We start from the raw sequence: 12,737 nt of genomic DNA on the forward strand, positions 1-12,737 counted from the left end.
TGAAGATTTTGACACCGTTTAAGATTTAAAAACAAATAAGCATATTCAAAGGATTTTTTTTTTTTTTTTGGACATTAGAAAAGAAAGCCCATGGGGACCATCAATGCAAGAATTTGTTTTATTTTGAAAGGCTTAACAGGAAGCTTTATGGTGTACTTCGTTGTTTTGTAATTCTTAAAGGAGTAGTCTGTTTTTTCATCTTTTCCAACTTTTCCAGACATTTTTTTTACAACTATAATTTTGTCCTCGGCGAAGAAGTCTGCTGTAAACTGTGTGTCTATTACCATGCTGCGTCGTTAGATTAAGACAACCAGGAACGATGTTCTTGTGCGCTACACACCCTCATACATTTATTGCGAATAAAGCAAAGTCAAATAAATATTTAGAAGATTTTAGCCGCGGCACAATGCAGAAACAAGACGGACAGTTAGCTAGGCGCTGGTAGCTCACTAAATTACGGATGTTTCGGGTACACTTAATCGCACAAAGGCGGACATTATGCTCGTTTTTCTTTCATATCAAAGTTTTGTGTTTGTTTTCGCTCTTTTTGAATGTTGGCTGCGGTCACGACGTGAAACTGTGCGACGGTGTCACCGAGGACAATGATGAACATTATTGCTATAACGGTACCTCTGTGGGTACAAAATGGGACACGACACCTTTTACCTCAGGGAAATATGGCGTAAGTAACTTAGCTTGTTGTCATTTGTTTGTTTCCATGAAGGGTTTTTCTGTTCTTTTAGCTACAAATTTTCTCAATTAATGTATAATAGTATTTTTTCCCATTGGCAGAACCTTTGCACCCTTCATGCAAAGCATCAAGACCAAGAAGGAACGTCAGCCGGCCTGGCGATGCTCAGGATTAATGGTTTGTGTTAACAATAGCAGACACATGCTGACTCTTTATACTTTTGTAAATACAGGTCTCTCCTGGTCTCTCTTTAGGTAAAATGGACAACGGGCTCCTGTCTGTTTATGGATGGGGCCCACCTTCGTCGTCGGCTCCCCTAGGGCCCTGGGGACACTCCATTTACTCCTCCTTTAGCTACGTTTCAAACATGTTGCACCTCAGAAAGAGCAGAAGCACACTCATCAGACACACCCCACACCAGCCTCCTCCTCAGGTCGTCTGTTTCTGATCTGAATGTTACGCTTATTGGAATAATTTTGACATGTTTTTAGAAATAGTCAGAAATTATTATTATTATTATTGTTTTTATTGGTTCCACAGGTTCAGAATGTTGCACCTCCATTCTTCTTCGAGGTTAGATTTTATAAGTGCGCCCAGGTACATCAGCCGTGTGCATTATAAATTTGGAAAACTTTGTGTTCTTTTGCTTGTCCATGAACTTTGTTGGTAGAAAAAGACATACCTTTTGTTGTCAATCAACTCGACCTAGGTGAAGCCCGACACCGATCCCCCCCAGTTGACGTTCTTCCTGCTGATCCACAATCTGAGCCCCCAGGGCGGGACCAACCTGTCTCAGGTGGCCGTACGAGACTCCATATCTGGGATCAAACCCATCAAAACTGAAGGCAGGGTCGTCGAAAGAGGCTACCAGACATTTGCTATCGATTCACTGCTGGGTGTGTAACTGCATCAGAATGTTCTATAGTATTATTAACTAACATTTAAAACGTTGTATTTTCTGGGATCCAGAAATTGATTTGGATTTTGTTGATTTAGCCGGATCTCGTGTTGTGGTTAATTACACCGCTCACGTAAGGAGTCACAAGAATGAGCTCCTTGATCTTCCTGCTTTCCTGACCTTCTCCAATGCATCACAGGTGAATTTTTTTCCTCCTTCTGTTTAATCATATTTTATTTAATCTACCTAATACCTTTGCCAAACCAACTCTTTCAAAATCTCAAAATTTGTTCAGAGTAAGATAGTAGGATTATTCACTGCAATCTTACCAAGTGTGTTTTCTGGGTTTTGTCCTTTTTACCCCACAGAATGACGTCAGTATGTTTGGGCCACAGAGGGCCAATCTGACACTGACAGTAAATTCAACTGATAGGGTAAGTCTTTCTTGCATAATTAAGCATTTGTTTATGAACGTTCTTTAAGTTTTCTCTTTCATGAGATTAAGAAATCTTGTTCTGTTGAAACTATTTCCAGATTTATCCCAACCATGGAGTCCATTTTGCTGGATTCGTTGCTGGTTTCTTCATCACACTGGTGCTGCTGTTGCTGGGGGTACTCGCCATTAAATTCACCAGTTCCAGGGAAAGATTTTGCCTTTTTCAGCAAAAGGTATCAAAATTCTAAGATATGGATAAGTTATTCATTCATTTGTAAAAAAAAAAAAACAAAAAAATATATATATATATATATATATATATATATATATATATATATATATATATATATATATATATATACTGGTATATAGATTAAAGGTAAAATCTGAAAAAAAACTGTTTTCTCGACTAACATTAAGAGTTATTGACTTTTAAATAGCATGACTTGTGCCAAGTATTTTGGTTTGTAACCTTGTAACCAGTCTTTTGTAAATATTCCAAAAGATGCAAATATGGTGTTTCAGCTGTAAGTATTTATTTTTTGTATGTACTTTTAAAATACACATATGTTTGTATTTATTTTCTGTGAATGTGTGATTTATTATTCATGCACTTGCTGAATTTTGTTCTGCAGAGAATCAGATGCCATTTGGACCCCGAGTATGCAGAGTCCAGCATGAGTGAGACAATCAAAGACGAGGCTGCATTTGAGGACAAGATGGTGGACGTCATGGTGCTGGAGGATCCACAGAACATGTACCAAGCTCTGGATAAGTCAGTAAACCAATCTCTTATTAAAACCCTCAATTTAACTCTGAGGATAACCAAACTGCTTTACTTTTTTCTGTCTTCTTCCTGAAAGCCTTGAAACGTCTTCCCTGCTGCAAGCCTCCAGTAACCTGGAGGCCACCCGCATTCAGATGTACAAAGACCTGATGTCCTGCTTGCTAGGGGGGCTGCGGTCACGGGCCCAGATCAGCGCCCAGGCCCAGCAGAGGCTGCTCAGTGTGGTTCACGGGCAGCTGCTCGGAATGGAGGGCCGCCTGAAGGAGGAACGTGGCGCCCGCATGGCTGCCCTGGCCGGACGGTGCAACCTGGAAACGCACGAAGAGATGGAGGCGGAGCATCAGGAGCAAGCAGCTGAAAAGGCCCAGGTCGAGAGACTTCGTCAGCACGCGGACCAGCAGGTGGTGAGAACGTGTTTCGGTCGGAAGAAGTGCCCTTAAAATGACCCCGTTCGCTGACCTTTCGTCTGTGACGTTCCCAGGAGTTTCTCCAATGCAGCCGCCTCCTGGAGAAGCTACACAAGCAGAGCCAGAGTCACCTTCGCCGCGTCCTCTTGGTCCGGCATGAAGATGCTTCAGCGAAAGTCCAGAGAGAGATCATCGAGTGGCGGCGGGTGGAGCTGCACAAGATCTTCTCAGAAGAGCTGGAGGAGGCCATGAGGATGGGCGAGTTGGAGAAGAGCACAGCAAAGAGACTGCAGCATGAGTACTTCGCTTGTCAGGTGAACATCATGTTAGCAATCGATTATTCTATTGATTATGCTGACGATTAGTCAACCTTCTGCAGATTTTTCATTTAACAACTTAAGCTTATTTTATGCAAGTTAAGAAACGTATTACAAAATACAAATGGAGAGTTAATTCAACTCCTTTTCCTCCTTTTTTAATTGTCGATTTCTACAATCAGATTCATCACGATGAATCTGATTGCTTCAGCCCTACACTTTGAGTTTCGTAAGCATTTTGCCTCTCGTGAAATGGCAATTGAACATGAATATGTTATGAACCTGGGATCCATTAGGAAGCTTTCTTTATATTCAATTTTTTTTTAAACAGTAAAAATTTGAATGAAAACAATCAGGAATTTAAAAACATGAAGAAAAAAAGTCTCCACCAGGGCATGGCACCGCAAATTCACAGATTTCTGAATCTTTGTGAGATGGCTTCAAAATTGTACAGAAGAAGAAACCATGGATGTATATCACATTTACAAAATGTTATTTTATTAATTCATTGCAGAATTATGTAACTTTCTGACCAGGATCAGCTGGAGGAAGTGCTGGATGTGGTTGTTGCCAATCAGCGGTACGTCCTGGCTGAACGCAGCGCTCAGAGGAAGTTCCTGGTGCACAGCCTGCACAGCCTGGAGGACCTGATCTCCGAAACGTTCTCCAGCGCCTCCAGCAACCTGGACAGCTGGTTCTCCCACATCAAGAGGTCGGCACCGCAGCCCATTCATCCCCTGTCCCGTTAACACCAGCATGTTCACTCAACACAACGTTCAGATACTTCTCAAATCAACCAACATGACATTTGAGCGAATGTCATCATTTTTATACTTAGAGTTGCAAAGACGCCCACAACTTGTTTCATTAGAGAGCCGATGAAACTCCTGGAAATCCTTTTCTGTCGTATTTTGCATTTACTTGTGTCCCACACAACAGTTGTGTCATCTCTAACATGTATCGTAGAATCCTTACTTTCTACCGTACATTAAAATCACTGTGGATCGCTGACATTATTTGAAGTTGTTGCTTGCATTGACCACCAGGGGGAGCGCTGTACCTTCAGAGCAGCTGGACCAGCTGCAAGAAAAGGCCCAGAAAGACGTCGTCATGGTGAGGCAAAGACTGGATGAGACCCTGAACCAGGAGAAGAGAGCGATGCACTGTGGACTGATCAATAAGAGGAGAGAGCTCATCTCGAACATGGTGAGGAGATGAAATGAAGTTACTTCATTAAGTCAGTTCGTTCTGGCACAGACAGGGAGACCGGTCGTTAAAAAAAACGTTTCTAAACTAAAATTGCATTGTTAGTAATCTCCCCGTTTCCTCCTTTCCAGTTGAGGGTCCACAAGCAGAGACAGAGGGATTTGTCCAGCATCACCAAAAGTCTGGAAGAGAAGATGGACGAAGTGCACCATCTGCAGTGTTGGCAGAACTTACTGACCGCTCACAGCCTGGAGCTTGCAGAGCTCATCAACAGTCTGGATGAGGAGGCTGCTGCCGACATCCGCAAGGTGCCCCTCCGACAGCCGACGGCGTGATATAATCGAGCTGGATGCTGAAATATGAACCTCTGTGGTTCATCTTCTGCTTTCTCTTTAGGTGACAATGCGAGGGATCCAGGGAGTGATGGCTGATGTGAAAGCCATCCAGCCTGCCGCGGCTCAGGCCGTGCTGACACTGCTGCCGCCGGGTGCCAAACACCCCGTGCTGCAGGTGGAACCCGAGGCGGGGCCTGGCAAGTCTGCTGGGCAAGGGGGCGGTACTCTTCTGCAGGGCCAGGAGAGGCTTCATCAGGAAGGCAAGGCGGCGCTGCGCACCCTCAGCTGCACCAGGCAGTCTCTGCAGGAAGGCATGGAGCAGGAGCTGCAGGAACAGAAGGAGCTCAGGGCTCACTGGAGAGATTTCTTTCGGTCAGCAATGCGATAACATGCGTCATGAAATCCAAATATAGGAAAAGCTGCATTAAAGGAAGTAAAGAAGAGCATTATTTTGTAGGAGTGCACTGATTTGTCGGTGCCAATTCCCTTAATTTTGGGAGATTGGTGATCGGTTGATAATTACATGTGAAGCCGATCTTATTCCCCGATCTCATCAACCTCGGCAAGGTCTAAAAATTAACTATTAGCCCCGCCCACCAGGCCATGCCAGTTGGTAATCAGCGATCGGCCAGAAAACTGCAATCAGTGCAACCCGAGTGTTTTGTTTGATAGATTTTCCATTGTCACAATCTGAATCCCTGTTTTCCACATTGCATGTTGAGAAATTCTCCAGTAACTACTGAAGGGGCTGAAACTAGATGATTGACTGGCTAAAACAATGAATAATGGAAATATCATTATTTGCCATTATTCAGCTCAGTTGTCAAGAAAGCTCTTACCTTGTATGTATAAAGTTTCCTGTTCATTTCCAACTTTCCCACTTAGGTGTCTGTGTTCGTCTCAGCTGACGCTGTCTGAGGACGACCGGCTCAGGATGAAGCTGGAGTTTCAGAAGAGTCTGTCTGTAATAGACCGCTGTCTGGTGCTTCCCCACGCCGTCTCCAGAACTAAACTCCATGCTGCTCTGGCTGAATGGAGAGCAAAGAGCGAAGAGGAGATGGTGAATAGATAATCACATATTACAGATATCAGTTTATTCGCTTCTACAGACCCAGTTAAAAATCGTTGACTCTAGTGACCTCTGTTTTCTCAAAATATAAAATCAAACAAGTGTGCCCAACACGTTTCAGTGTCTTAGAGACAGAGGACTTAAAAAAAACTTTAAGGAATGTGACAAATAAATAGCACGAGTTAGTGTTTCTGAAAGACAAAAAGTTTTTTGAGTCTGGATTTCCAACCAGAAATTATACTTTCATCCAGAGTGAAACAGATGTAGAGTTTGTAGAAGCTCCCTATAAAAATCTCTTTTGGAAAACATGAAACAGATTTTTTTTGTTTTAACTTGACAAAGATAAACTACAATAATTGAATGTGTGCAAAGCCACAGAATAAAAGTTTGGAGTAAACAACTCCATCACCAAGATCTGATTGCTTAAGCAACGAAAGTGGGTGAAATTCTAACAGATTCTCTCCAAATTTGGTCCTTCATGGTTCCCCCGCCTTCAGTAAACAATGATGTAGATCATTAGATTTTTTTCCTTGTGTCTGAGCCAAATGAAGCAGAGAACATTTAACTGCAGCTGTTTGTATACCACTATTTCAACATCCCTTTATGTCCACCATGTGTGTGACAGGAACTTGCAGTGAACATTTAGGGTCATATAAGTTGTTGTGGGTGAACTACTAAATGGACTGATAGGGTTTAAGTGATGTCCTCTGCAGGGAAATGCAGTACAAGAAAAAACTTATTGTGTGAAGAAAAGCAAGTCTTGTGCAGTTCCTGCATGGCTCACTAAAATAAAGCATTTTAGTGACAAGGTTGTTTGGAGAAATAAGAGTCCTGGAGCAACAACGCTGATCGGAACTCGGGCAGAAACTATAATGTGCACCTTAATGTCGTAGTTTTCTTACATTTAAATTTCTATAGTCCTTTTCGTTAGCTGTAACTTCCAAACTCAACTATATATATCCAATTATTCCTCGATATTTTCCATTAAACCACATCACTTGGACTACATGAAAAGACGATTCTGGCTCATGCTGCTTTAAATACATGAGGAATGGTGAGCGGTGTACGCTGGGAGCACAAGACAGCTGCAGCCTATTAGAACATGGCTTCTGGATGACTCCATGTAGTTAAGAAATTAGACGTGACTTATAGGGTGGTTTCATTTCTAATCACAACATAACCCTCTACCTGGAGTTGTTTCACAACAATACTTGTGGTTTCTGTTGGGGTTTTTGTTTTATTATTTTTAGGAAAATATGCAATCCAAGGGGAAAAGCACAGAGGCCAGAAAGAAAGCAGATACATCTGAGGTGGTGCGTTTCCAAAAACGGCTCCAGGACAGGATTGATCTGTTTGAGAAAGAAAGGCAGATGGAGAACAGTGTTATGAACAAGGTAGTGTTTGATTCCTTTCCAGGCACTTTTACAACTAGTCCAGTCGGAGTTAACATTTTTCAATAAATTCTCTATAATCAAACCAGCCCATGAAATTCATTGTTTGGGATTTTTGGCAGGTGATGGAGGAGATGCAGAGGGAGAGGGAAGACTATCTGCTCTGTCAGGCAGACAACCTGGCAATGCAGATGGCTACAATCGTCTTCCAGAAGGCTGAGCGCTGGACCAGAGTGCTGGAGACGTCCAAGGCCATGGTCACCCTGCAAAGCCAGCTCATCCAACAGCTCCGGGAGAGAAATATCTCAGAACTGCAGGATGTGGCTCAGAGTATACACAGCCACTGCTTGGTAGGTAGATCTTGTCTCGAGAATCGTCCATTGTCTCTTCGTATGCCTTTTAAACTGAAGGGGGTTTTTTAATTTTTGCAAATCTTGCAAAAAGAGCCTAGAAGAAGCAGAACAGCAGCTTCAGTCGGAGAGGACAGAGCTGGACAGGCTGGGTGTACCGTCACACAAGATCCAGACCGTCTTTGAGGGAGAGGAGGCCAGAGAGGAAGATGACGTGTTCGAGGTCCAGCCCGACTGCAGCATGACGTCCATCCTTCAGGACGCGCTTCACAAGTCTGAGCAGGTTGTTGCTTTGACGTTTGAAAGGTGAGCCATCGAGCTAAAACTTCTAAATGTCTTTCACCCCCCACCCCCCAAACTGCAACAAATAAACTTACGTTAAACACACCCAGTCTGTACGCCTCATTAAGCTCTTCTTCTCTAAACTTTACAGTGGACTTGGTTTTGTAAGGCAAATACCGTTCCCCTAGTAACTATCAAAATCCATCTGGTTCTTTTATCAGGACTGAAAACATTCATCTTTTAGAGTAGCTTACTCAGGAAGTTTTGGTTTTAATTATTCACTTGTTTTAAATTAGCATTCAACTGTCTGTGTATTTTTTCCCCTTTATTTTTATGTTTAAAAAATGTATCTTACTGGTTTCCTTGTGATTGGATGTTTTTATAGAAACAATGTTTGATAAAACGGTTTAGGGGTCAACTGAGGCTTTAGACATTCCCGGTGTTGAAACTGTTCTTCTCTTCAGGTTTCAAGAGATTTCCACCAGCAATCAAGTCAAGGAAGAATTAAAAGAACAAATCGAGCTCAAAAGGCTTTACTCAAACTGTGACCAGGTCGGACTTTATTCCCTGTTAATTTCTATACCAAATACACGGTGGAAATCCTGCCGACGGTTAACAGAGCGTAAAGAGAGTCTGTACTTGGCAGGACCTGGAGTTCGCCTCCCAGCTGGTGAAGCAGAGTCGCGTCTCCAACGACGTTCTCCTGGAGGTCCTGCGTCTCCTCCTCCCAAGTCTGCCTGAGAGTGAGCTTCTCTCGCTCAGCGACGCGCTCTGCCGCAAACGACGTCCCGCTTCTGCTTTTGCAGAGCAAGAGCGCTCCGGGTAAGGAGAGAGTCCGTGGTTTATTATCTGGCAAAGATGACCAAAGCCTCGTTTGGGTCACCTCCTTTAAGGATTTACTGTATTGGGTCGCATGATGAGAACAGGTTTGATTTATAGTGAGTGGTTAAAAAAAAAAAACTTTTTAGATTTTTTCTGGCAATCTGATATGATTAGACAACTCCAGAGAAATTCTTTGTTTTTCTCCCTTAAGAACAACCTTTGCTCACCAAATCTATGTCTACGTCTGTGTTGCGTGTCACAAACAGAAACCATTCTGTCAATTTAAACAGAAACTCCAAACATTTTAACTTTCTTTCACATCAGTCAGTGCCTTTTGAAAGTAGTCTTACTTATCAGAACCCGTCTCAGATGACATCTAACCAGTTAAATCTCTCCGCTTGATTGTTTGTTTTTGAGGTTGTTTTTTTTTTTTTTTTTAATAAACTTTTTCAGGGTTGGCAAGAGGGTGTTAAACTGGGTTAGTGTACACGTTAACACACTGAACCTCCTGGAATGAATTTAAAATCATCAACTTATTTTATTCTTTGATGGAAAGTGGGTAGAAGTGTTTTCTTTTGCTTTCTCTACACCGAAAAAGTGTGAAGACCACCAGTTCATGGCTCTACACCTGTATCTAGAGACTTTTGTTGATCATTTCTTGAGGAATATTTGTTAAGAATGGATTGAAATTAACAACTGTTGGAACTGTTTTCAGTTGGAAGACTGAAAAAAGAAAATTAAGTCCAAAATATGTGGACAATATGACCTTAATTTTGAAAAATATAATGATATGATAATGAAGTTCTGGAGGTTGTTATTCAGCAACTCAGAACTGTCTTGCTGCAAATACAGGTTGTACCAGTATTACTTTAAGTTAACAAAAGCAATATAGGGCAGTGAATGATCTTCTGCTTAACCCAGAAAATAATCAGTTTTGCTTCAGTAGCCTTTGGAGTATTTCTCTAATTTCATAAAAAGTCATTTTACCATCTTCTAAAACAAAAACAAATGGTTATCATTCATAAACTGAGTCTTATCTGGAGGCCTTGTCAAACGAACATGATATAAAATTAACGAAGCATATTGTAATGTTTAAACTGCATGAGAAATCTGTGGAGGAGTTTAAAGCAGTTTTCCTACTGAAAACAGAGCCAGTTGTTTCTTTCAGCCCTTTTGGTGACCAACAAATTAGCACAAGCTAGCACACATCTTTGGATGAATCAGCTGCTTCGTGTTGCTTCTGTTCCTAGCAAATTCGTTAAAATAGTTTTCTAATGGAAGCTTGTTGAAGCACAACAATCTCCAAGTGAGATCTTTAATTTATATAACTTCACCGCAGTCTGCTTCCCCTGAACTAAGATGAAGAGATAAACGATTTTACTTTTCATTTCGCTTCCCTCTCTTATCCTAATAGCCTGGAACACTGTTTTCTGTCTCCTGCTGCGTTTGGCTCGCCTTGCTGACGAGGAATGCCTCCAGCAGGAGGTTGCTTAGTAATCCAACAGAAAATATTGTGTCTGGAAAGCCACGCAGTGTCGTTTTCCCTTTCAAGGTCTTTCTTCTTTTCAAAGTTTTACATAAAAATCGTCTTTTCTTTTATACTCCTGCTAAAGAGAGATGACGTGATCAGTAGGGTTCAGAACCGAGTGAGAAAGATGTACAAGAAATCAAGAAGAGATCCAGATGGTGTCACATTATGACATGTGCTGATCCCCCTGCTGAATCAAACTGAAATTAGGTTGTATTTAAATTTTCTTTGCTCAGATTAAAACTGATTGGCAAAACTTGCGTAAATGCTTTTAAAAATTGACTCTAACCCGGGATAAACTGTGCTAACTTAGCATTTCTAACTTAGCATTTGTTTACATCACTCTTCCTCTTATACATGTAGATTGCTTAGCATCAACTTAAAAGTTTGGTTGCAGCTCCTTTGACATGACGAATGATATCTGACAACTTCATTTGTGTCCCATTCCAACTCAAAATACTCTACGTTCCTTGAAGCCCAACACAGTTCAGTCAGTCTGCACTCAGTTACTTTTTTTATTTCATCTTTCAAGAAGGTGAAGTAGAAAAATCTACTGTTTCAAATCAAATTAAGTTTCAAAATATTAAATTCAGCTGTGTTTTAGTGACAATCATTTCCAAACCAGCACATGGATTTCAACTTATGCTGATTCAGATTTATTTATTTTTTTATTTTTTTTATTATTCCCGTTGACTCGTTCAGATTGAATCTGAGCAATGCAAATGTTCTCTGTGAGAAGAGAAGTTATATTGTTTCATAATCTGCTTTAAAATCCCCCAAAACGTTCTCCCTGACCTGCTTGCTGTGCTCCTTGGTCTTCTCAATGCTGCTTGTTCACTAATGTTCCCTGAACAACCCGCGAAGCCTTCAGAGAACAGCTGCATTTAAGATGAGGTTAAATCCCTCACAGGTTGAATCTGTTTACTAGTTAGTCTGATTCATGAAGACAGTCTGTTGCAGTGATTTTCACATGAGAGCCCAATAAAATACTTTTATTCCACTGGGCCGTGGACAAGAAAAGCTTCACTCATGTCTTCTTTTATGCTCTCAGAGTTTGAGTTTTGCATCATGCAGTTCACGCCTCACTCTAGCAGTGTGAAGCGAACTGAATGTTTTTACTTTATTAAGAGGCCTACCCCGAAGTCATCTCTGAATGAGAACACTGCTTTGTGGGGAGGGTGGGGGGAAGGCGTCTGTCGGTAGAGACGTGACTTTACGGTTCTTTGGTCTGAAGCCATTGAGTTGCTTTAAGACGACAATGCTTTTTTCCGCAGCTGTGCCGGGGAGCAGAACAGAGCCGTTCCTGTCAGGCTGAGAGAAATTGCGGTGCGGAAAACCATCGTTAATACGCCAAATGGCGCTGTGGAAAGAGAGAGGTGGGTTCAGCACGTTTCTGTGATCATCAGCTTTGCTTTTAAATGCAGGCCTGATGTTCAGCTACCGCAGAGAATAACTTATGGATCGGTGGTTCGCCAACATCATCGACAAATCCCAAATTAAAGTGAAACACGGCTTTGATCAGAGGAATGTTTGTGGCTTGGCGCCAGTGGCCGCAAAGGCATGAGGTAAGCACAGAAACACTCCGACCCAGCTAACAGCAGCTCCTTTGTCTTCCAACTCTGTCAGGCTGGAGGAAAAGAGGCGGAGCGCGGTGGAAAAGCTGCTCCCTAGATCCCATCTCCTGCGTCCCAGAGATGACAGACTGTCGTCGCTAGCTAACGACAGAGGCGCGCAGGATGTTTTGACGCCAGCCGCGCTCGTTCCGCAGCTGCGGAGCGACACGGCGGAGGAAACGGCGCACTGCCTTGCAGGGGAAAGCGTGACCTCAGATTGCGGTGCAGCGGGCAGCCTTGCCTCCGGAGAACGCTTGTTTGTGTTTCGGGATCCACCTGAATCCAGCAACTCTGTTGTCGTCCCAGAAAGGAAAAAGAAGAGGAATTTTCTCAATTTCAAGAAAGGCTCAGTTGCTCCTGCAACCTGAGGCGAACACAGTGCCTTTTCTAATGTTTATGTTGTAAAAACATGTATAGAAAAAGTCACCAATAAATTCATAGTTTTACTTTGGAGCTGAAAGAGCATATTTTTGTACTTTTCATCATGTATGCAGCATCAGGCTTAGTTTCAATTAAAGGCAGCTGACGTTTTACGCTTTATGTCATTTATTTGCATTAGACACTGGAACATTTCAGAAAGTGTTCATTTAGTTCAGTAATGCAGT

At 42.2% G+C, this 12,737-nt stretch overlaps 1 protein-coding gene across 2 annotated transcripts; it reads left to right on the forward strand.

Annotated features, from left to right (window-relative positions):
• The first annotated feature begins 64 nt into the window (after nucleotides 1-64).
• Nucleotides 65-12,665, forward strand: LOC103464959 (limbin). Of its 2 annotated transcripts, none has more exons than XM_008409396.3 (23): nucleotides 65-682; nucleotides 793-868; nucleotides 946-1,124; nucleotides 1,232-1,288; nucleotides 1,401-1,587; nucleotides 1,688-1,788; nucleotides 1,958-2,023; nucleotides 2,124-2,258; nucleotides 2,661-2,800; nucleotides 2,889-3,213; nucleotides 3,294-3,533; nucleotides 4,073-4,248; nucleotides 4,583-4,742; nucleotides 4,874-5,050; nucleotides 5,139-5,449; nucleotides 5,963-6,137; nucleotides 7,397-7,540; nucleotides 7,660-7,887; nucleotides 7,982-8,193; nucleotides 8,634-8,721; nucleotides 8,816-8,991; nucleotides 11,794-11,895; nucleotides 12,146-12,665. In XM_008409396.3, the coding sequence occupies exons 1-23, from the start codon at nucleotides 461-463 to the stop codon at nucleotides 12,498-12,500; spliced, it is 4,032 nt and encodes a 1,343-aa protein (XP_008407618.1). In that variant the 5' UTR covers nucleotides 65-460; the 3' UTR covers nucleotides 12,501-12,665. The 2 variants fall into 2 exon arrangements, with proteins under 2 accessions (XP_008407618.1, XP_008407617.1); XM_008409395.3 differs by having other exon boundaries at nucleotides 66-682; nucleotides 2,889-3,216.
• The last annotated feature ends 72 nt before the right edge of the window (nucleotides 12,666-12,737 follow it).

The sequence above is a fragment of the Poecilia reticulata genome, chromosome 5, assembly GCF_904066995.2.
Source record: "Poecilia reticulata chromosome 5, P_reticulata-male-v2, whole genome shotgun sequence".
Taxonomy (NCBI): Eukaryota; Metazoa; Chordata; class Actinopteri; order Cyprinodontiformes; family Poeciliidae; genus Poecilia; species Poecilia reticulata.

Excerpts from the sequence above, each read along its gene's own strand:
- LOC103464959 (XM_008409395.3), top strand. The coding sequence starts at position 461 with ATGTTTCGGGTACACTTAATCGCACAAAGGCGGACATTATGCTCGTTT. Across the intron at positions 2,259-2,660 it reads TTTGCCTTTTTCAGCAAAAG|AGAATCAGATGCCATTTGGA; the intron begins GTATCAAAATTC and ends TTTGTTCTGCAG. Across the intron at positions 6,138-7,396 it reads CAAAGAGCGAAGAGGAGATG|GAAAATATGCAATCCAAGGG; the intron begins GTGAATAGATAA and ends TATTATTTTTAG.